The sequence below is a fragment of the Mustela nigripes genome, chromosome 4 (assembly GCF_022355385.1).
Source record: "Mustela nigripes isolate SB6536 chromosome 4, MUSNIG.SB6536, whole genome shotgun sequence".
In the NCBI taxonomy this organism is placed as follows: Eukaryota; Metazoa; Chordata; class Mammalia; order Carnivora; family Mustelidae; genus Mustela; species Mustela nigripes.
This window is the reverse complement of record NC_081560.1, coordinates 176,107,527-176,132,302: the sequence shown is the minus strand read 5'-3', so window position 1 is coordinate 176,132,302 and position 24,776 is coordinate 176,107,527. Positions and strand designations below refer to the sequence as shown.

Sequence of the window (24,776 nt, the reverse complement as noted above, 5' to 3'; positions counted from 1 at the left end):
TATTTCCTCTATGGCTCTTCACTGAAAAAGTCTGCTGACCCTTGCTCTAGGCTGTTCTACCTAAATGGTCCCAATGCTGTTTACCAAAAGCCAAGGTGCCCCCATGCCACAGAGCTCCCTGGGCCTTCACGCTCCTGGCAGTGTGCCCCCAAGCCTCCTAGCTGTGGTTAGAGAGAACTCAAATGTCAAAGACGTGGGAGCTCAGGCTTCCCACTGCCCTGGCCTGGGGGGAGCGTCTGCCCTTCGTATCACTCAGCATATGAATAGCCATGCAGCCTGTCCTCTCCACTTCTGCTCCCTAACCTGCCTCCCCCCAACCCCTGAACTCTCCACAGGTCAGGTGAGATTCCTAAAGACATCTGAACTCTGGGAAATGAGGAAAAGTCCTGCCACCTCTGCGTTCCTGTGCAGCATTTCTAACTCAGAGTCTGTTCTGAGCTCAGGGTCTGGCTCCAGACAACGGAGGTCCCAGGCCAGAGTCTCTCCAGAATTTTTCCAATTCCTCTCGGTGAGACTAAACCAGACCAGAAGCGAAGGCTCACAGACTGACTACTGTCTCGGGAAGTTGTGACTGAAGGGCACGGACCTTTCCTGACAGGGGTGGGGTGTGGTTCCAGATTCTAAACATTTTGCCACTCATGTGGGTTAAGAACATGGGCTCTACAATAGATCCATGAGAAGTGTTCCACATCACTCGGCATTAGGGAAATACAAATTAATACCACAGTGAGATACCACCTCACACCACTGAGAATGGCTAAAATTAACAAGTCAGGAAATGACAGATGCTGGCGAGTATGTGGAGAAAGGGGAACCCTCCTACACTGCTGGTGGGAATGCAAGTTGGTGCAACCACTCTTGAAAACAGCATGAGGGCTCCTCAAAAAGTTGAAAATAGAGCTACCCCACTACCCAGCAATCGCCTACTGGGTATTTACTCTAAAGATACAAATGTATTGATCCCAAGGAGCACATGCATCTGAATGTTTATAGCAGCAATGTCTACAATAGCCAAACTATGGAAAGAACCTAGATGTCCATCAACAGATGAATGGAAAAAGAAGATGTGGTATATACATACAATGGAATACTATGCAGCCATCAAAGAAATACAATCTGGCCATTTGCAATGACGTGGATGGAACTAGAGAGTATTATGCTGAGTGAAAGAAGTCAACCAGAAAAAGACAATTATCCCTGATATGAAGAATTTGAGGGGCAGGGAAGGGGGGGGTTGGGGGTAGGCAAGGAAAAAATGAAACAAGATGAGATCAGGAGGGAGACAAACCATAAGAGGCCTTAAACTGAGGGTTGCTGGGGGTGGCGGGGGTAGGGATAGGGTGGCTGGGTTATGGACATGGGGGAGGGTATGTGCTATGGTGAGTGCTGTGAAATGTGTAAGCCTGATGATTCACAGACCTGTACCCCTGGGGCAAATAATACATTATACGTTAATAAAAATAATTAAAAATAAAACACGGGCTCTAGAGCTGGTGGGACTCAAATATTCGATCTGAAATTTATTAGCCAAGTAAACTAGAAAGTTACTTAAGTTACTTAACCTGAGAGTCAGTTTCCTTCCCTGTTAAAGTAGGGACAGTAATAGTATTGAGGATTAAATGCTACACCCAGTACCTCCTAGTACCTAGTGAGTGTTCCATTAGTGGTAGTTACCATGATAAATTAACTAGCAATCCTACTCCAAGAAGTTTATCTTTTGAGTTAGTCTCAAATTCCAATGAGCTTAAAAATCCCTTGGGACGGGGCACCTGGGTGGCTCAGTGGGTTAAAGCCTCTGCCTTCGGCTCAGGTCATGATCCCAGCCAGGGTCCTGGGATGGAGCCCCGAGCTCACTTTCCCACCCCTGACCCTGCCCTCTCTCTGCCTGCCTCTTTACCTGTAAATAAATAAAATCTTTAAAAAAAAAAAAAAATCCCTTGGGAGGCAGAATAATGGAGATTCTCAGATCCTATCATCAGAGACTCCAGACTGGTGGTGGGTGTGTGACCAGGCTGGGAATCTGTGTTTTAAATCGGCTTCCTCTGCCCCAGTGATCACATGGATGCAAGTAATCCGTGGAACAGATTCTGAGAAATAATTCATCAGAAAACTCACTGTAGGGAGAGGGGTTTGATTACAGGTATTTTTTTTTCTCTTTCTTTAATCAATAGACAAAGACATTGCTCAGAAGCAATGTGTATGTATCCTTTTAGAGGAATGACTTAATATACTATGATAGTTTAATTCATTGGGTTATTATACAGCCATTAAAAAGGATCAACATGAAAAATAATGCAACTATATCCAAAAAAGACACACCAAATAGCAAGTTGAAAAAGAACAAAATACCTTGTAATTGCGACTCCCCTAAAAGCTGTGCTTGACCGTTAATGTGGCTTGAAAGACGCCACAGACAGCTACAAAAGGCTCCATGCTAAGGTAAAGAGGTGCTATTTTTGTAGAGCTATCTAAATACAGTAAAACACTGATAAAGCTACAGATGGGGTCCAAAAAAAAAAAAAGCAGTCCCAGAAAATCAGAGCTGTGTTCCTGGGAGATTAGGGAAATGATGGGGGAGGTTACACAGCCAGCTGGCCAGGAGCTCTGGACATTTGGAGTGGATCTGGCTGGCCATGCTCTATCTGATTTTATGTTATCACAGGGTGCAAAACTGGAAGATTTGATTGCAGTATTTTTAAACTTCTTATTGCAAAGGAGCGATAAAGGATCATCAGGACGGTTCCTTAGCCACCTCAAAACACACTTCAGGGGATCGCTGTGGTCTAAAAAGGCAAGTATTTGGGTGGGGGAGGGTTGGGTAGAGCCGTCCCAATCAATCCAGCCTTTAAAATTTCACTGCAGAAAAAGGGTAGAGTCGCAGGGAGGTCATCACTCCCACTCGGCCAACATTCCTCTGTACTGATTAATAACAACATCTTCATGTTTAGTGTCCTCAGCGACCCTGCAACTGTGGCCAAAAAATTAGTTACTGCCTCCTTGCCTTGTTTGCTACCTCTTATAGTCATCCTAGGACACACGAGCACTAACGACACACAGCCGTGCAAGAAGAGCTGACCTTGTGCAGACACATGGAGAAGCTTCTTTCTCCATCCCTCCTGTCCTCACGTGGCACCTTCTTACTGAGTCTTTGGACTTCCTATGCTGTGAATAATACTCTCAAACCCTTCATTATGACTTTCAACACAGATGAGAAGACGTCAACCAACTCTTCAGAGGGTGGGAAAGGAGGGTGGAAAGAGATGGAAAAGGACAGCTGGTGGCATCTGCTGGACGCGCCACAGACCTCCGTGGCCCTCGCCAAGTCACTGCTCCTCCTCAGCCTCAGCAGTCTCCCGTAAAAGAACAGGCTGGAACAGATCCTGGATGACCTCTTAAGTACCTTTTTGAACCAATTTGCTGCAATTTGCTTAGATTTCAGAAGAGAGCAGGGCCAGATGATGGAATCAGAGTCACCCAATTTTTGACTTTCAGTTCTAAACTTAAAGCAACAGGTTACTTCTTCTTCTGCCGATGTTAGCATGCATAGAAGGGCTACAAAGATGTTTTTGTAATAAAATGTTATATCAGGGGGCACCTGGGTGGCTCAGTGGGTTAAAGCCTCTGCCTTCAGCTCAGGTCATGATCCCGGGGTCCTGGGATCGAGCCCCACATCGGGCTCTCTGCTGGTGGGGAGCCTGCTTCCCCCTCTCTCTGTCTCTGCCTGAGTCTCTGCCTACTTGTGATTTCTGTCAGATAAATAAATTTTTAAAAAATGTTATATCAGTCATGATATACTTCAAATACCATAAAATTCACCCTTTTAAAAGTATATAATTCCCTGTTTTTTTTAGTATATTCACAGAGTTGGGCAAACATCTCCACTAAGTCCAAAACATTTCATCGCCCACCAAAGCAGCCCTACACCCATTAGTAATCACTCCTTATCCCCACTCCTCGCCACCTCTGGTAGTGACTAATCTGCTTCTGTCTCTGCTTCTGTTCCAGACATTTCATATAAATGAGAACCTTATTCTCAAGGTTCTCAACCCTATTCTCAACCCTACTCATGCTGGAGCATGAATCACGGCCTCCTTCCTTTTTACGGCTGAATAATATATTCCATTGCTTGGTAGACCACATTTGGTTTATCTGTTCATTCACTAGACATTTGTGTTGTTTCCATTTTTTGGCAATTCTAAACAATGATACTCTGAACAGGAGTATGCAAGTTTTTCTAGGGGCATACATTTTAAGTTTGTTGGGAATAGAGTCGTTGGGTCATATGGTAAATCTGTGTTTACAGGCCAGACTCGTTCCAAAGTTGCTGCACCATTTTACAACCCTACCAGCGGTGCATGAGGGTTCCAGTTTCTCCACGTCCCTGTCAACACTTGCTACTGTCTGCCATTTATCCTAGCCTCGCTAATGGGTGTGAGGTGGTGGTTCATTACAGTTTTGGATCACATTTCCTTAATGGCTAAGGACACTGAGCATCTTCTCAAGTGCTTAATAATCATTTACATATCTTCTCTGGAGAAATGTCTGTTTATAAGGTTTCTTGTAGGGATGATGAAAATGGTCTAAAATTAGATTATAGCAATGGTTGTGTAACTCTGGAAAATACACTCAAAATCACTGAATTGTCCATATTAAGTGTGTGGACTTTATGATATTTAAATTAAATGTCAATAGGTATTTTTAAAAGGCTAATGTGCATAATAATCACAGGGCAGGGGGTAGTGGGAGAGATCTTTAAAAGGGACAGATTCTAAGTATCTAGTATCCAAGTATCCTAAGCCCAAAGAGGGAATCAGTAGGTCTGGGAGGAAACCAAGGCACCTGCATTTTGACACACTCCCTGGCCAAAGACCTCACTTTAACAGGGGTTGTGCCAGGTATCAGAGCTAAGGACTGCTTCTCTATAAGAAACTATTTTTGGAGGCCTCAAGGATAGAAGGCTCCAAGGGAACTAGGAGAGACCAGGGCACACTAATGTTGTTTTTAACAAACATTTCAATGTGCTCTTTTCTTTTCCCTTTCATTTCTTTGCATTTCACTTGCCTCTCATTCCGTTCAGGGCACCCCTGGGCTGGGGTAAATAACCTGGGATGAAGTCACTGGGGGTTCCTGGGGCCCATAGGGCCCCCATTGCTCCTGCCATGCCCAGTGTGAGGGTGCAGGCTTCTTGGGGACACTGGCAGATGTACAGAGGCCCATGACTGGGGAAAGGGCCACGGAGTCTAGGGCTTTTGCAATTGCCATTGGTGGCGGGCTATAAAGGGCTGGGACCTTTATAAAGAGCTGTCAGTGGCACTCCAGTGGGCACACGCCCCAAGGGGCAGCAGATACCACAGAGGATCCAGAGAGGAAGGAAAGGCATGCTTTGGTGTGGGTTTGTGAATGCGTGTGTGTAGCATGAGTATATAACACACTTTCATACACATAGGGCTAGATGTGTGTATATAATATACATGTATATAAAACATACACCAGATAGATGCGTATTTACATATGCATATTTGCATATACACACATCAGTCGACTTGTATCATGAATAATGTTACGACCCCACTACATACATAATTTATGGGGCGTGTGTGTGTAGGAGCTCTCAAAACCAGAGTCACACTGGAGGACAAGCAACATAAATAGCTATTCAGAAATTTTTAAAGCATTCTTAAAGAGCGACACCAACTCTTTCTAGAAGACAAAAAACGAGGCTTCTCTCAGCAACCTTCCCAGCTGACAGCGGTGCCCAGGGAAAGAACGGGGAGAAAGAGCCAGTGTTCTTCCCGCCACCTCACGCTCTTGACCCACCTCAACCTTCACCAGCTACTGAGTCCCAGGTTAACTGACTACTCCACACAACAGAAGCAAAAAGACTTCCTTTTTTACCTTGCACTTTTAAACGCCCACCCAGGACGCTGTTACGTAATAATGAGGAGCAGTCCTGAGAGGGGAATTCTCATTACGGACTGTGCATCGCTGGTTCTGGAAGCCAAACCACAGCCCGCTCTCGGGCCAATCACACCCTTCGAGGGAGCGATTTTAAGGGCGGCTGGCTGCGTCCTAACCCCGGCGGCATCTCATCATACATACTTGAAGACCATCCTCTTGATTTTGGCCTTCACTTCCTGTTGCGATGAAAGGGCATCCAAGGGGAATTCCAGACGCGGAGCGGAACTGAACTGCATCGCCCCCACTCGGACCTGCCGTAGGAGACAGAGGGCCCAGGGGTCTGAGAACAAGGTCAAGTCACAAACATTCCTAAGGGAAAAGAAGGGACCAGAAAGGTGAATGACCCTGCCTCCCGCCCACTCAACAACTACCAGTGCCAGGGCTTTCTCCAGTGTCCCTAAAAGAAGGTTCCGAAGACCAGGAAGAGCATCTGGAAGGAAACAGGGAGTCGGCCCGCGTGCCGTGCGGACAACCACCAGTTCAAACTTCTCAGCCCACGTTCCGGCAGCCCTCAGGCCTGGGTTGTCAGCATCTCTAGGGCAGGGTCTCTGGTCACATGTCCAAAGGCCTCCCAGGAGCAGGCACTGTTTTCAGCAATCTCACGCGTTATTTCATTGAACCCACCCAGGTGCCATCAATACTCAGGGGGCTGCTGGAGGAACTGAACTGCAGAGAGGACACAGGTCTGGCCCAGGGCTAGTGAGAGGGGGACACTGGGCCGTTGGACCCTCCTAATGTGCCTCCAGCCCTCGCTAAGCCTCAGCCACGAGGCTTGCCCTCTCAGCCAGCACGGGCTTGCAGCAGAATGCACCCGGGGTGCCACAGCCACCACACATGCATCCTTGGGGTGGGGGGATGGGCAGGGGGCAGTCGCCACACTGGGGAAAGGCCCGCTCTCAGAACGGAGTCACCCTGGAGGACAAGCAACACTGAAGCTGAAGTGACCCTGCAGGCGAAGGAGCCAGAGCCATGGGTGATGCCAGACGGACTCTGCAGCCTCGCTCCGGAGGCCGCTGGAGAAACGCCAACGCCTTCCAAAACCAGAGAAGGGAAACTGAATAAAGTCACTTTCTGGGCTCTGAGGACGCCAGTCAGTCTTGAGCAAAAAAGGCTATACGCGTTTAGGCCTCCTCTCGAGGGCCCACGCCCTGAACCCAGTCACTGGCTCTCTAAAGCCCCTCAAGAAACTGCATTCTCAGCTACTACTCTATCACCTGTCCCCAGTTCTGGCCAAGATTGCAAACAGGCCGTCTGATTCATATTTAAGCAACCAGGCTGCCTTTTACCTACTACCTGAATTCCTGCACTGCCAATCCCGGAGCAGGCCTGGTGCTTTGGGGACCATCAAAGCACTCCGCCCCAGCAGGCCAGCTGCACCTGCTCCCGGCGAGCACAGCCCAAAGGATCTTGGTTCAACAGGGAGTTCTAGGGAGGCACTCATAAGCATCTACAGGAGGAAGAAATTTGTCTTGGGTGGGCGTGTGTGGGAGGTGGACGCTGGAAAACAGCAGCAGAGAAGCTCAGGAGATTCTGAGGAACAAAATCCTTTGGAAATCTCCCTGGAAATTAGCTTGGGTTCAAGCGCCATCTCCAACTAGTGGGGAAGAGACGGTCCAGCGAAACTGGGACAACTGAACAGCCACCTACAAAACAGAGCCTCAATCACGAACGGAGTCAGGATCTACATGTGAAAAAATGTAACTGTGAAAGTTCTGGAAGGAAACTAGAGAGAATTTCTTCATAACTTCAAAGTGGAAAAAGGCCTTCCTATGCCTTGAAATCCAGAAGCCATAAAGGAAAAGGCTGATAAATCTGACTGCATAAGGAAAAGTTCTGCAGGGCAAAACATGCCATCATGCAATAAAAAATGAAGACAAATGGAAAATTAGTTTGCAACTCAAGTCAGAGGCACAGGGTTAGTTCTCCCAATATGTAAAAAGTGCCTAGGAATTGATATGTTAAAGACCAACAACACATTAGAAGAAATGGGCAAAGTATATGAACAGGGATTGCACAGGAAACCCGAACGTCTCTTTAGTATGAGAGAAGATGCTTAACTGTACCACATGGAGATGTTGCAAAAAGCTAAATACAATGTTTGCAAAGGAAACTAGCAAGTTCTCAAACATTGCTGGTAAGAACATAAATGTTACTGCGTCCATGGAGGGCAATTTGTCAATATTTATTGGAAGTTACAACTGCAGGGAAGTCTGGGTGGCTCAGTCAGATAAGCTCAGGTCAGGTCATCATGACTTTGGCTCAGGTCATGATCCCAGGGTCCTGGGACACAGTCCAGCAACAGGCTCCCTGTTCAGGGGGAAGTCTGCTTCTCTCTCTGCCCCTTACCCTACTTGGGCTCTCTCTCACTCATTCCCTCTCTCTCAAATAAATAATCTTTTAAAAGAAGTTACAAAGTTACAATTACATAGGGCTACTTGGAGTTCATCCTGCAGATATACTTATGTGTGAAATAATGGATTTACAGGCTCACCATGTATTTGTAATATCAAATGTCCATCAGTAGGGGATTGGTTAATTAAACCTCAGGAAATCCTTATGACAGAATGTTAATAAGCTGTAAAAAATAATATAGATCTATATTAATGCCTATGTTACTTATATACTTAGATATGGAAAGACTTCCAAGATACCGTGAAGAGAAAAAGGCAAAGGATAGAACAGTGAATATAGCATGGTACACTTCATACTGCTTGTGTTTGGAGAAGTGGTTCTGGAAGGATGCTCAAGAAAGCTGATAGGGACAGGCGCCTGGGGGGCACAGTCGGTTACATGTCCGACTCTTGGTTTCAGCTCTGGTCGTGATCTCAGGGTTGTGGGATCGGGCCCAGCGTGGGGCAGCACACTCAGCATGGAGTCGGCTTGAGACTCTCTCTCCCTCTGCCCCTCCCAACCATGCCTGCACGCATGTTCTCTCTCAAATCAATCAATCAATCTTCTTTTAAAAAAAAAGCAAGCAAGGGGTGCCTGGGTGGCCCAGTGGGTTAAGCTGCTGCCTTCGGCTCAGGTCATGATCTCAGGATCCTGGGATCGAGTCCCTCGTCGGGCTCTCTGCTCAGCAGGGGGCCTGCTTCCCTTCCTCTCTCTCTGCCTGCCTCTCTGACTACCTCTCCTACTTGTGATTTCTCTCTGTTGAATAAATAAAATCTTTAAAAAAAAAAAAAAAGCAAGCAGGTAGGAAAACTGGGCAGATGGAAAATATATGAGCAGGAGGGAAACTAGGCATTGACTGCGTTTTAATTGAACCATGTGAATGGATTATTGAGTTAAAAAAAAAACTCCCCGGAGACCAGCAGCTGGGTGTATTTACTTGAATTAAACAGGAAGGATACAACTTCAAAACAAAACAAGACAGAAATAACTTGAGTCAGTGGTTAAGACATTTAATGTAATTGGTGGTTTGGGAGCAAAGCAGTTTCCTTTTATCTTCAGTTGACTGTATGCTCAAGGGCAAGCCTGCCCGGATTTCTCGCGCTCTGTAATCACTCTGCTGCAGTCACTGTACTGGAGCCAGGAAGCAAACTTCTCAGCTTTTAATCACTGGGAGGAAGACTTCAAACACCTTCCATCCATCTCCACAACACAACATCCATAACAAGCCTTACCTTACAGCACCTTGAAAACTAAATTTTAGAAAGGAAAAAAAGGCGTAGATCCCTTGTACATGGAGGTATAAAGAGGCACAGAAGTGCAGCAGCAAATACAGAAAGCCTCAAGCACGAATCAGATCAAACCATCTTTAAAGGCTCTCCTGCAAACACCCTTTGCTAGCATTCCAGCAAGTCGGAATGGCTCAAGCTCAAGGTCCAGTGGCTCACTAGCTCACTCAAACAGAGCCGCCAGCCCCCAAACCCTTTGCTCAACGAATCTTGCTGGAGAAAGTTTTTCTCAGGTCCAGCCCCAAGAGAACTCTCTGAATGCCCAGATTCTGTCTGAATGAAATAGAGCCACTCTACACCCTCTTTCGCCTGAACGTCATCATCGGCTTCCTTCATCTATGGAAGTTTCCAGGGCTCTCACTGTTCTGGCTCCTTGTGATGGGTACTGAGTGGTTTGCCCATTTCTAGCCTAAAAATCAGCCTCCGGAAATAATGCCACATTTTAAATGTGGTCTGGCAGCACCAAGCTTTAATTCCCCAAGTTCTGGAGAACCTGTGGTTGACACAGCTGCACCGGTGCACACCAGCCATGAAGTCTTTTGTGGTGGTTTTCTTACCCTGTTGGAGGATGCTGAATTCCATCAGTGCCCACCCCTTACACATCACACACACACACACACAGTGCCACTATACCAGCTATCCATTTGCCATGCAATAGGGTATGACTTCTTGGTGTCACCTCATCTTGACCCAGGGGCTACCCGCTGGGAGGGACAAAGGACCTAACAGAGCAAGTCCTGAGCTCAGGGTCAAGATCCTCAGTTCTTCCACACTTAGCTGTTTCCTCTGATTACTGTGTGACCCCAGGCAGTTACTTAGCCTCTCTGAGTCTGTTTCTTCATCAGTAAAATGTTCACCTATACTCCACACAGCTCTTCTCTCCCAACCTACCATCCTCTGGGGCCTCCAGGCCTCCCATTTCAGGACACACACTACATCACTGCCGACATCAAGCATTTGGTTTTTATGGCTCTTCCTCCACAAATAACTACGGAAACCTCATGGGGGGAATCGCCTCCTTTGGAAAGCAGTACACTGTGCAGAAGAAGATGGGGATTCAGCAGTCTGTGGCCCTGGTCCTCTGAGGACCTGCGATGGCTTCACGGTTGGAACTTCCAGGCTGCCCAAGCCCAAATGGAATAGAATCTGCTCTGGTGTCTTCAGACGGCCATGCCAGATGGCGGGCAGACCAGGGTGATGGGCTCACTCTCCCCAAACTACCTGCCATTCTGGAGAAAATCCGGCTTTCATTAAAAGCCACTTTTGCTCTTCAGTCCTAGAGGTTTTTCTGGGATTAACCATGGAATGTCATCTTGGAAAACCACTTCCTTCTGCAACCTGTTTGCAAGTAGTCTCTAATTCAAGTTAAGAATGGCTTTTCAGATCAAAACACCCTTCTTAAATTTTGACTTTGGAGTAGGTTCACACGGCTCAAAATCCATCAAGTATTTAAAAAAAAGTAAAACGGTTGAGTCCCCCCACTGGATCTGCACCCCCTCTGCTCAACAGCGAACCACTGTTCTCAGCCTCTTCACAGATCTCTCCAAGTACCAACACAGACTTTTTCCTCCCTTTTTCATAAAAAGTCACACATTACATATGCCATTTGCCTCTTACTTTTTAGTCTCATCTGGGTTGGTGCCCCTCCATCTAAGAGAACTTCCCCATTCACTTTCTACCGCTGCCCGATGTTTCCCTTATGAATGTACCCTAATGAATTCACCTGTCACCTGTGAGTGGGCGTTTGCATGACCTGAAATGTTTTATGATCATAAACAAACAACTCTGCAAGGAATAACTGTCCAACACTTTGCATCTGTGGGAGTATCTGTAGAACACATTCCATGGGGTGGAATTCTTGAGCCACAGGGTCCACGCCTTTGTAATTCCAATGGACGCTGCCAGACTCCCTCCCTGGAGGTCGCACCAGGTTATACTCCCATCGCCGGCACGAACCCGCTTCTATAGATCTGCCAACGGGGCAGGTCACCAAACTGGGATTTTGCTAATCCAGAAAGTGAAAATGGTATTTTGGTGGAAGTTGTACTGTTAGAGTGAGTGAGGTTGGGCATCTTTTCCTGCGTCTAAGGGCTACTTCTGTTTCAATTTCTGGGAACTGTGTTCATTGTTCATTTTTCTATTGGGTTGTCCCAAGATGCCCCTTTCAGCAGTGGGAGCCACAGTTAGCACAGTCTGCTGCTGCTTGAGAGCAGCTCCCCAGAGCCAGGGAGAGCACGAGATGAACAAACTGGCTGGATTCACTCCGGCAGGAGTAGCTCCTCTCAAGTGAACGTGTGGGGTAGGAGCCCCACTTCATACAAAGGCTCTGCCTTTCAGAGGGAGAGTTTTTGTCTGCCTCAGTATGCTTTCCCTTTCCCGCTCCTCCAAAAGCTCCTCTTCCCAGTGGGGAATCAAGAAGGTGCGTCAGCCCGTGACTCACGTGGCCAGAGCATCTTTCCCTGCTGACTACTAGGACTGGGCAAGGGACTGTCATGAGACTTGTGCCTTGGCCAATAGCAGCCCTCTCGGAGACCGTCCGCTGCGGGCGCAGGGAAAGAAATCCATTTTCCTTTTACTGGGATCAGTTGCTTGAAAGGCAGTACAGGGCAAATGTGCTGTGTAAGGAGAGGCTGCGTGGGAAGGAAGCCAAACAAGGAACGCAAAACTGAGGAGAAAAAGAGACTGAATGAGGCTTCAGACCCTACCATGCCTAGAACCAGGACCACCCTCTTGGTGTTCCTGTTCCACAAGCCAACAAAATGTTCTCTTCTTCTTCTTCTATTTGCTTTAAAAACATACGTATGTATGTATGTATGTATTTGGGAAAGAGAGAGAGATAGCTTGCACACACATGAGCCGGGGAAGGGGCAGAGGGAGACTCCCCAGCCCCCGAGGCGGGCTCGCTCCCTAACCCCGACACCACAGAAGACCACAACCCAAGCGCATATCAAGAGTCGGATGCGTAACCCACTGGGCCACCCAGGCGCCCGTGAATGTCTTCTTCTGCTTAGAACTGGATTTCTGTCGCTTGCAACCCAAGATGCCCGAATGCAAGGATGATAAGGCTTGCACTCACCCTCTCAGGGTTGATGTCCAGAGCGTCACAGACCGTGATGGCAAAGTGCTTAGACCTCTCAAAGCTCCCCTTCCCGACACTGTGCGATCCGTCGATCAGAAACAGGAGGTCCACTGCCGCCGAGCACTGCATCACTAGGGAGAGTGGAACACAGTGGCTGACAACCGACCTCCCTGCCCTCCAATCCCCAGAGGGGTGCCCTCCTGAAGCAGAGTGGAGGCAGAGACAACTTCAGGGTACATCAGGCTGCTGCTCTTCTTAGCCCATGCACGAAAATAACACAGGAGAAGGCCCCAGCCAGAGGCAGCTCTCCTCTGCAGCAGCAAGTACACTCCCCCGCCCCCACAGCGGGCACAAAGTTGACAAACAGGCCTTGCGCAGAAGTCTGTGTACTATTGGAGGAGTCTAACTCAGCAACGGGAACGGAGCGCCAAGGAGAGGAGGGGCTACTGGACCAGTGAGGGATACTAAAGAGCCTTGGTCCCAGCCCTTGGGGGCCACAATCTAGTCCAGGATCCAGCCAGAAACCCTGGTACCTGAAGCTGCATTATCCCAGAGTTCAAGTGAGGGCAGCACTGACTGGGTCTTCCCTCTTTGTCATGCACTGCCCCCAGCACTTTCTTATAAGCACCCTAAGACAGACTGCTATTTTTTAAAAAAAAATTTTTAACAGGTTTATTGAGATACGATTCACATACCAAGGAATTCATCCATTTAAAATATATACTTCAGGGGGCACCTGGGTGGCTCAGCTGGTTAAGCATGTTTTGATTTCAGCTCCAGTCATGATCTCAGGGCTGTGAGGCTGAGCCCTGCGCTAGGTGGGCTCTGTGCGGAGCGTCGACCCTCCTTGGGGAGCTCTCTCTCCCTCTCTCTCTGCCCCTCCCCAGCTCGTGCATTCTCTCTCTCAAAAATAAAATAAAATATATGATTCGGTGACTTTTAGTATATTCACAGATACATTCCATCCTCACCACAGTCAAATTTAGAACATTTTCCATCACCTCAAAAAGAAACTCTAGGGGCGCCTGGGTGGCTCAGTGGGTTGAGCCTCTGCCTTCGGCTCAGGTCATGATCTCAGGTTCCTGGGATCGAGCCTGAGATCGGGTTCTCTGCTCTGTGGGGAGTCTGCTTCCCTCTCTCTCTCTGCCTGCCTCTCTGCCTACTTGTGATCTCTCTCTCTCTCTCTGTCAAATAAATAAATAAATAAATATTTAAAAAAAAAAAAAAAGGATAGAAACTCTATACCCTTTAGCTATCAGCTCCCTAGATCCCCACCCCACTCCTAAATAAATGTATGGTTTTTATTGCCGGCGGAGAGAGGAGGAAAGAAGAGCACAGGGCGATTCAGTAACTTCCCTAAGGCCAAAGTATAAGTAAGCAGTGGAGCTAGGAAGCAAACTCAGGCTGTCTAGCTCCAGAATCCATGCCCTACCACCTCCCCGTCAGGATGGAGGAGAGCGGACATCAGAGAAGCACCAGAGAAAAGGCACCACCCAGAAGGCACTGACTAAAGGGGATTTCAGCAGAGAGGGAGACAAGGGACACGCAACGTCTCTGGGAACAGGCTGGTGTGGCTTGAGCAGGTGGAGGGGATGTTGAAAAGGGAGGAAGAGGCAGGAACATGGTGGGAGGAGGCTGGTTGGGGAGATGGTGGTCACATAGCCGAGGACTCCCAAGCAAGACCAAGAAATTCAGCAACAAGAATTTACCCAAGGTTTTCACCCAGGATAGAGACCCGGATCAGGCCTGTTTGGAGAAAATGACTCTGGCCACAATGTCAGAGGAAGATGGGAGTGAGGCAGGAGCATTCTGGAGTCATGCAGAGGCCAGCATGGGGGTCTAGAAGGTTGAAGAACACATGGGCTTACTTTTGCTGGCGGCTGAAATCTTCCCAATGGTCTCCCTGCTTACGTGGACTTCCTGAAGCGCATGAGACAGGGGTACTAGGAGAGAAGACACCAGAAGCAGTCAATGCAAAGCAGAAAGGGGAGGAGTCTTAGTCCACATTATGTGACCAGAACCAACGGGTAGTAGAAGGGAAAACCGGAATGTGAAGGAATTTAAGGATGTTGCATCTCAAAAGTCACCAGATGGACAGCATAAAGAAACCCCTCCAATTACTTCACTTCTGTCAGGTAACCTGGTATTTAAATTTGGGTATTTTGAAGCAAAAAATTAAAAAAATATATATAGAAGGTGAGGTGTGATTCTGATGAGTTCTGCCCCTGGTTAGGCATGATAACTGGATGCCCACCCCTTCAGGGTACAGCACCTTGCCATAAAAACTAACCTTGGATATAAACATCCAATTCATAGACAAGCACAGGGAAAATGTTTGAACAGGTGACAAAATGTTTTTGACCCAAACCATGAGATACCCTTTTAACTGTGAAATGAATCGACCAGCTTCTACACTTAAATGCAAATGGGGAAAGATCAAATCGGGAGAAACCTTCCCCGTGATGGCGGTGAACACTGGTACAACCCTTTTAGGAAACAATTTGGCCACACGAATGAAGAGTCCTAAAGCTGCTGACAGCCTCTGCCCCCGCAGTATCAGACCTGGGAAGGAACTCGAAGGAAGAACAGGGAGAGGGGAAAAGGCCCATCGGGGACTCTCCTTTCGGGTTGACTTGTGATGGAGGAACCGTGGGGATAACAAATCCCGGCGAGACGGAGCTATGAGTCAACACTGGTAAATTTATTCAGCGCTATTACTACGAACAAGGGCCAAGAAGTTTTGGGGGAGGAAGTCCGTGAATACATCTTTCCTTCTCTTACAGGATGTCCAGGAAAATGGTAATGTTGTTTGATTTACAAAATAACTCTGAGAGCAGGGGTAATATGTCAAGGAAGCCCCAGGCCTGCTGAACGTGAGCCAATCCTGGTGGATGTCCTGAAGGCCACGAGGTGCCACTTGGAGGGCTATTTCGAGACGCCACGTGCACACAGTTGATGTCTAGTGGCAGAAGTCCCCGGGCTTTATCAATGTCCACGTGTGGTGGGTGAGCACAGAGGAAATAAAATGACGTGGGCAGAGCAGGGGAGCAGGGGAGCAGGCCAGGCGGGGGGGGGAGCAGATGAAGGCACGTTGGGCACGGGGGCACTGCTGGGAACATGGGAATGGGGAGTAGGGTCTGGTGATTCCCACCAGGCCGGTATGTTGGGCCCAAGGGGCTCTGTGACTGCCAAGAAAGTGATTAGGAGGGAGAAACCAAAAGAAAAAGTCAGGGTCTAGGATGGGGACGCCTCTTGCTTGAGACACCCCCTGCCCCCCTTAGTCAGCCGCCCCCTGGGCTCGACCCAGCCCCATCTTCTCTGGCTCCTTTCCACTCCCTACTCCCCAGTGCAAACAAAAGTATTTCCCAGCTCTCCCCACCTAGCCTTCGAGCAGTCGGTTTCTGCTCACCTGATCTGCCCTGTTCCCAATCTCACTCACATAAGATGGTTCTTGGCCAAAATGCTGAACCAGCTGTTACCCCACTGACAAGAGCCATCAAATACCGTTCGTGGGGTCTGGGACAATCTGCCACTGCGGTTTTGCCACCAGAGGCAGAAACAAGACAAACTACAAATAAAGATTGTAGACTGGGTTTATGGGGAGAAAAAAAAAAAACCACCCTTTCACTTGCATAAAAAATGGCACATGTTAAGACAGAGGCTGGGCAATGCTTCAAAACCTGAAAATTCACTCAATAATTCAGCACACTGGTCTTCCAGAACACAGAGGCTCTCGGCTTCTTGCAGGCTCACTCAGCCCGGCTGCCCCCTCCCTATCAGCCCGAGCTGCTCCCATCAGCCCAGCTGCCCTGGGAGCTCCCGAGAGCAGGAATGCTTCCATCCGTCCTCTGCAAAGCCTAGTCCAGCTCTCTGTGCACCACGGACATGCACTAAGGTTTCCCGAATAAGTCCATTAAGTATTGCAAAGGGCCCAACAGCCAAGGAATCTCCAAGGCCCTACAAAGAACAGGAAAGTGCTGGACCTTTTTATAAGTCGTACCAGCAAATTCCCCAGCTGGAGACAGGCCAGCAGCCTCCCCCTGAGAGGAAGGCAGAGGAGCTTGGTGACCAGAGACCACTCACTAAAGATGTCACTCAGCCAATGTGTCCTTCTCTACCACGTGCTCAGCAGTTATGGTCTGTGCCAGGCTTCAGATGACCCCTCCTGGTGCCATGGGTGATGTCCCTATGGCTCCCCTAGGACGTTACTCAGAATTTTGCAGGGCTTCCCTCTGAAATAGGGAGCTGATGAATGTTGGACTCTACCGATGAGAGCAGAGGCCTAGTCCAATGATTTCTGCACCTTCTCTTCCCCTAGAGGATCCCTGAGTGATGAGGCCAGCCCAGAAGTCAGGAGAGAGACATTTGTCCCAGCTCTGCTCCCAACAGCTCTGTGACCCTGGGCAAGTCACAGGCCTCACTGGGCCTCCCCAGCCTCATCTGTACAACCCAGAGATGGACAGGACAAGTGCTCTGTAAACTGGATGGGGCTGTAAAAGGCGAACTCTGCAATGAGCTAGAGCAGAACCAGAGCCTGAGCCTCCGGGGACCACATTCAGGCCCTATCCCCAAACATATCTCCCAGGCCCCTCACCACGAAGCTACAATGTTACACCATCTACCCACATGGCTTAGAGAGGGAGGCTGGTGGTCTGAGCAACTACTCACCTTCTTCCAGCCTCTCTTATCTCCCAGCGCCCAGGGACCAGGCCGGTGGTGACAAGGTTCAACATAGCAGAGTCTCAGAGACCACAAGAGGACCCTGAGCTAGACTGGGATGGCTGGGTACCCTGCCCACTTGTTCTTACTTGTAGGACTAATCTGAACTCTGATTCCTCTCTACTTTTAACAAGGCTAGAGCTCCAGAGGGGAGTAAAAACAAAGTTGCTTTGCTCCATTATTCATTCGTCTGTGCACTTCTGGAACACTTCTGTGCGCCAGGTCCGGTGCTGGGTGCCGAGTGCCAAGATTATGCAATGGTGAATACACAACATGTAGAATCTCTTTCTCATGGAGCTTCTATCTGGTACAGAAGATGGACACTGAGTCTTTAAAAATTCACATAGAAGGACTACATAGCAGAGGTACCCGGGGCTACAGGTCTTTGAGGAAATGGCCTGACCTGGGGGACCAGGAGGAACTGTGCTGGGTGCTGACGGATGCATAGTTTACTGGGCTGGCAGTGTTGGGTGAAGGGGTGATCTAGGCAGAGGTGTCACCGTAACTGAGAACGCCCCAGGCAGAAGGGGAGCAAGGGGGCTGGGCGGGACTGGAAGGAAAAAGGGCTGCGGCATGGAGGGAGATGGTGCCAGACGATGCCTGGGGGCCTGGGGTCCGATCAAGCAAAGTCTCTTTAGAGCAATGAGGTATCATTTGAAATTTGAGGCAAGGGGCACCTGGGTACCCAAGCATCTGGCTTCAACTCCAGTCATGATCTCAGGTCCTGGGATCGATCCCCACACTCGATCGAGCCTGCTCTCCCTCTCCGTCTGAGCCTCCCCACTGCTCGCTCTTGCTTTCTCTCTAATAAACTTTTTAAAAAAATCTAGGCAGGGTGTAGGGGTGGAGAGGGGTCCAGGCATGATCAGATTCGCATTTTTTTTTTAAAGATTTATTTTTTTATTTTAGGGAGAGCATGGTGGGGGTGTGTGGAAGGCAGAGGGAGAGGGAGAGAATCTCCAGTGGACCTCCCATTGATTGCAGAGCCCAATGTGGGGCTCGATCTCATGACCCTGAGATGACCTGAGCCAAAATCAAGTGTTGGACGCCTAACCAATTTAGCCACCCAGCACCCCAGATTTACATTTTGAAATGACTATTCTGTGCACAGTGGTGTGGAGCAGAACCAGGTGGAACCAGGGAGACCAACTGGGAGACTACTGCAGTGGTCCAAGCACAAGACGATGGGGCTTACACTAGGTAGGTGGCCGTGAAGTAGAGAGTTGCAGATGTATTTGAGAGGCCTCTAGAAGTTAAAATCGACAGGAAATGAAGCAAACTAAACCCCTCAACACCTTATTCCTGACCAAACTTACCTCCAGAAAATAGGAAAATGAAGAGGACTTCCAGCAACAGGGAAGAGGGCATGTTGATTTACCTACAGGGCAGGACAGGAAAAAAAAGCATCAGCAATTAGCTCTGTGTACCCCCCAGGTCACCCCCAAATGAGAAGACAACTAATCAGCCTTTTCGAGGGCGCAAAGATGGCCCTAGAGGCTCCTCCTTGCCACAAGAACCATATTAGCCTGGAAAAGATCCATTGGATACTTTGCTCCAGTGATTTTGTTTCAAAGGATGGTCTAACAACTTTCCCAGACACCTAGCCTCCCACCCCCGAAGCTCCTTCACAGACACCAGGAAGGTACGCTGTACCCAAGGTTGAGTCCTGGGTCCTAGCCTGGCCAGGCCCTGACCAGCCCATGTCCTTGAATAAAGTCCTTCCTTCTCAACGCCTCTGTTTCTTATGAGGAGTTAGAATCCAAGAGATTGAAGATTTGATTTCCAATGTCCTCATTTTCTGAAACCTTCTAGCAAGTTCTCAAAACCTATACTTTCTAAATTATAAAAAGTAATGCACCTCAGCGCCTGGGTGGCTCAGCCGGTGAAGCCTCTGCCTTTAGCTCAGGTCATGATCTCAGGGTCCTGGGATCAAGCCCCACTTCGGGCTCCCTGCTCAGCAGGGAAGCCTGCTTCTCGCTCTCCCCCTGCCCTACCCCCTGCTTGTGTTCCTGCTCTTGCTATCTCTGCATCAAATAAATAAACCAAATCTTTAAAAATTAAAAAATTTTTATTATTTTATTAAAAAATTAAAATATTTTTTTTTTTTAAAGATTTTATTTATTAATTTGACAGAGAGAAATCACAAGTAGACGGAGAGGCAGCCAGAGAGAGAGAGAGGGAAGCAGGCTCTCTGCTGAGCAGAGAGCCCGATGCGGGACTCGATCCCAGGACCCTGAGATCATGACCTGAGCCGAAGGCAGTGGCTTAACCCACTGAGCCACCCAGGCGCCCAAAAAATTAAAATATTTTTAAAGTAATATGGCTGGAGAAGAAACAAAAGGGGTTTTTAAAAATTATTATTGCCCAATCATGTTTATAGCATAGGTAAGATTCAGTTCCATGGGCCTGATGACAATTTTTGAGGAAAATAAGGGAAGAAAGTAAAAGCTTTTAGTAAGAACGACTATAACTTTGATTCTATAAGAGCACATACATGAGACATACTTCTTAGCCATGAGGCCCAGGAAATGGATCTTTCATTATCTATTCAACCACAAAGACATGCTGTACAATTCAGACGGTCTTACACTTTAGCGAGTGTACTTGCAAGTAGTATAAGGAGATAAGGATCATATAGAATGAAATTGATTCCCCCAATTTAGCAGGGAGAAACTAAAAAATATCTGAACAATAGGTTCTAGAAATTCAATTTTTTGCCTTGGAGGTTTCCATATTCATTCAAGGTCTTATCCTTCACCATAAAATGCCCATCAAAAAAAAAAAAAAAACCCACAGCCACAGGTAGGTCTTACTCAAGTTTCCTTCATTAAACACATAATGTTGACACTCACTCGGGAGACAATTCTGAAGAGAAAATCCCAGACAGAGATATGGAAAGGGAAGCACAGCAGGGTCCCCCCACGACCCCCGCCAGGTTCCAGAGAAGAGAGCAGAGGACAAGGTGGTCGGTCACAGCGTGGGGTACCCAACGGGGCAGCCCAGGACAGAGAACCTCCCTTCTGCCTGATGCACCCAAATCAGAAAGTCCGTGTAACGTCTTCAGTAAACGGTGCTCTCCAGCAGCTAAGAACGGGGAGGAGGAGGCGGCAGGGCCAAGTCCTCCTTTGTGTATCTTGGGTCTTTGGACCCCCACGTCTCCACTGGCGGGTGTCATTTCTCCACAACACGGGGTGGGAGTTTCCTGCTCATCCTCAGCAGCTCATGGGAGGGTCTTTAACACAACTGGCACTGAAACAAGTTCTGTCGTCAGACACCCTCCACCTTCTCGCTGCGAGGCTGGGACGCACGTCTCCCAGCTGCAGCCACGAAACAGAACGTGACTCCTCATTCAGAGGATTCTGAGTAGGCTGTAAGCAAGGGCCCCTGGAAATCCGGCGTTCGCCAAGAAATACAGATGCTTTCCCAGAAAGTTTAAAATGAGAGTCTCTGTGCCTCAAAGGACCGTGAGGCTCACATCTTCACCTAAGTGGCCAGTGGAGAGTGAATATCACAAGAGTGAAAAAGTCAAGAGGTTTCGCAGAGGGGAAGATGGACAGAGAGGACACAGCCTGGCGGGGCCGACGTGGCTCCTGTGAGTTTCCAGCCCAGCCCCTGCCAGCAAGACAGATCTTCCTTTCCCCCAAAGGCACCTTTTCTTTCCTCTTGGTCCATACAACAGATGAAGGATGGGTTCCCACCTGCTCCCGGGAGCCAGGCAGGGGCAAGGCATGGGGACAAGGGGCAGTTCAATGCTGTCTACTCCTTAATTAGGGTCATGATGATTTTCTGGGGTCATAGCTTCTGACCCTGGGCAAGTGCAAGACTTGACTCTGAGGCTTATTGATTTTTTTTTTTTTTTTTTTTTTTTTTAAATAAAAGCAGGATTCTAGCAGCCTCCCCAGGCTGCCATGAGGACACAGTGGAAGGAAGTACAGCAGGTTCCTGCTGCCTAGTAAGGCACTCAGGACACAGGGGGTCCCCTCCCTCTGCTATGAGACAAACGAAAGCAACTTCACCTCGCTCTCTTATGTGCCTCAGCATGCCCAGGTGAATGTCTTCCAGAGTGTTCTAAGTTTCTGCTCATTAAAACAAAATTTATGTTGGCAATCTGCAAATCCGTGCAAGAAGTCGACCACCTCCTGCTAAGTGTGTAGACCAGCTGGTGCTGGCTCTGGGACCTCAGCAGCACTTCCCTCCCCTATGCCCAGAGTGTGGCCTGTCTCGTCACACAGCCCCTGCCAGAACCTCGCCCGCCCGGTGGCAAAAAGCTCAGGGACGGAGTCTTGGTCCCTGCAGGAGCCCCAGCCGCCCGCACAGGTCTGGCACACAGGAGGCGAGATGTGTGCTTCCTGGCTACACTGACCACCATCACGCCGACTTCCAGACGAGTCCCTGGGCTTGCGACACTCCCCGCATTCTCTTTCATGCCGAGAGAAAGGAAACGAATGCTACTTCGGTGCTGGTGCAGTAGTAACTGCACTCTCTGCTGTCTGTCCTCGCCCGTTATCGCAAACTTTCCGTCTCCTCCCACCCCCACACCAAAACCTGCTTGCAGTACTAATTCCACATTCTACATTCAACCCTGCATCTAAAAACTTTTTTTTTTAAAAAGGATGAACTGCATAGTAAAAATCCCACAGCTACCACCATCTAGTGAGCGGTAAATACACCGTGTGCCCGGTACTGGGATCCGCACTGCGTCTTCCCCTTCTTGACCCTCACAGTCAGCCGGCGACCGTGTTTTCCCCATTTTACAGATGAGAAAACTGAGGCACGGGGAAGTTGTTTTGCCGCAGGTGACACAGCTCATCAGCGGATCGGACTCCTCTAGCCTCCCAGTGCTCCGTTCCACCCATCCCCCTCCTGATCCTGGCGGATGAAGGTAAAGGAACAGAAGCATAATTAAAAATCCGCCACCTGAATCCACCCTTCGGCAGTTTTCCACAAGCTAATACCTGCCAGCAAGTCCCACACTCAGCACATAACGTGAGAAGGTTTCCAGAACTCCCCGCATTCTTGAGCAAAGGAGTGGTCTACTAGACATCCCAAGGCAGAAACGGATTGTTCCATCCCGGGTAAGCCTCGTCAACTCTTCCAACGCAAACACCTCACTTGTCATCTGTTCCTTTCTGTTCCATTACCCATGCGAAGCCCACACGATCCCAGGCTCCTGGGGCGCCCACACATGGACTCAGCTGCTTTTCACCACTCCCCCTCCATCTTCCGGTGCCACACAGCAGCTGCAGCACCGGGGACAGCGGGCGAGGGAAGCTGGCCGCAGGGCTCCGCAAAACACTGGGTTGACACTGACCCTCACACAGAAAGAAGCGGAGGCCAAAATAACGCTACTTTTTGAAAATAAAGGGCCAGACTGGCAAGAGCTGGAGGCAGCTTTGCAGGACAATGCCTGCCTTCTCCTCCATGATTGGAAGTAAGTTCAAAATGAAAAAGGAAACCCCTTCTACCTCCTTACAATATGCAATGCCAACCCTAAATATTAATTAGATTAGCCCTGGGCAGCCTCCTCTCAAACAGCAGGATGGAAATCAGAGCCCTTTACAAGAACAGGCAGCACCTGAACAGGAAGACTTTAAAATCGGAGGTAAAAGCCTGAAGCCAGGAAGCCCTTGGTGTCTTTCACTGTAACAGTCACCTTCCTTGGCCTTTTGGCAAAACACTTGGTTCAGGTCCAAGGAAGTGGACCAAACGTTTCTAGCTTGATAGGGCAGGGAGTGTTTTAAAAAGCTACCCAGGGGAAAGTCATGCTCCCTGAAAAAGAACCACAGATTGTTAGAACCCAACAGTCTGAGAAGCAGAAGTCAGCACCAGGGGAGGACCACTGTGCTGTACGGATTCCCCGGTCAGACGGGCATGAAACTCAGGGTTCCCACTCTTGCCACACCTGCTAAGAGACATTCTTAGTCAAGAGGGATTTTGATGTTTGTTCTGACGATATTTGAAAATCCCTTATTTAAACTGTATAGAACACAAGTTCTTTGGACTTTGGGACATAAAAGTATAAGAGAATCCACGCAAAACCAGAAGTCCAGAGACAGAATTCCGGACTAGTTCTGCTTCTGACCACCCGGGTGACTCTGCAAACAACAGCTCCCCCTGTCTCAGGGTCTTTCATCTAGCACCTGGGGTGAATCTGCTTCACAAACTCAGGAACTCAGGCAGTACTGTAGGGATCCAGTGAAATAGTATGTGAACATCCCTCCTAATGGTCACTTTCTAAATACACAATGTTAAAGAATTATTACATTTTTGAAAATATTTTATTTGACAGAGAGAGATCACAAGTAGGCAGAGAGGCAGGTGGGGTGGGTGGGGGGAAGCAGGCTTCCCACTGAGCAGAGAGCCCGATGTGGGGCTCGATTCCAGGACCCTGAGATCATGACCTGAGCTGAAGGTAGAGGCTTAACCCACTGAGCCACCCAGATGCCCCAAGAATTATTACATTTAATAAGTTAATTTCATTTAACACCCACAGAGCAGACACGATCATTTCAACTTTTCTACACGAGAAAAATGGTCTCGTAGAAGTTGGGACCCAAGGTCAAAGAGCGATTGCACCTTGCGAAGTCCACAAATGAGCCTCTCAGTAAATCCCTTCTCTTCAGTCTTTCAATTTCCTTCCCTCAAAAATGAGGGTGACATCACTCATCCTATTTTCCTGCAAAGGTTGATGCCGGGATCACATGAGACCACAATACACAAGTGCCCCGAGTGAGGGCAAAGTTTCCTACATGGAGAGCAGGGAAATCCCAGCGAAGAGGAGGGACTCGGGATCAGGAAAAGAAAGGAGGGATCCGGGACAGTAGCCACACTGAGGGCAGGCCAGCTGGTAATTCTGTGGGTGGAAAAGGAGGCCTGGAGCTGTTTACAAGATGAAGGGTAAACAAAAGAAAGGGACTTCCAAGTGCATTCGGCTGTCCCAGGGAGCAGACCTGATATAGAAGCTAGGGTAGGATAGACAACCCCCTCCTTCTGCAGCATCCCCAAGAGACCTCCACTAGCCTTGGGGATGATAGGAGGGATTTATTTGCAAAAAGAAAAAAAGAAAATTCTTGTGGGATAAAATTAAAAGTTGGAAGAAAATTTTAAAATGTTGTTATCCTCCTGATGGAAACTTTTTAAAAAAACGGATCTGTGCCGTGCAGAAGTACAAAAGTTTGAGGACCACTGCTCTAAAACCCCTCACAATGTTGTTGAAACGTCCAATGATATAATTACATGAAATTTCATCTATTCAACAAACACTAGTAAGCATCTGCTCTGCGCCCAGCACCCTGCTAGGAACTGGGAATACAATGAATATACTCTGTAAGATACACACAAGA

General features: G+C 48.4%; 1 protein-coding gene across 4 annotated transcripts in view; it reads right to left on the bottom strand.

Annotated features, from left to right (window-relative positions):
• The window catches only part of VWA2 (von Willebrand factor A domain containing 2), a 46,838-nt gene that overhangs the window by 20,791 nt on the left and 1,271 nt on the right, over positions 1-24,776 (bottom strand). For 3 of the 4 annotated variants that reach the window (XM_059398647.1, XM_059398646.1, XM_059398648.1), the window contains exons 2-5: positions 18,750-18,811; positions 14,583-14,657; positions 12,712-12,845; positions 6,100-6,209 (exon numbers count right to left, since the gene is read on the bottom strand). In XM_059398647.1, coding sequence (XP_059254630.1) covers positions 6,100-6,209; positions 12,712-12,845; positions 14,583-14,657; positions 18,750-18,801 — 371 coding nt within the window. In that variant the 5' untranslated portion in view covers positions 18,802-18,811. The remainder of the gene's footprint in view (positions 1-6,099; positions 6,210-12,711; positions 12,846-14,582; positions 14,658-18,749; positions 18,812-24,776) is intronic. The other variant, XM_059398649.1, reaches the window with a different exon arrangement.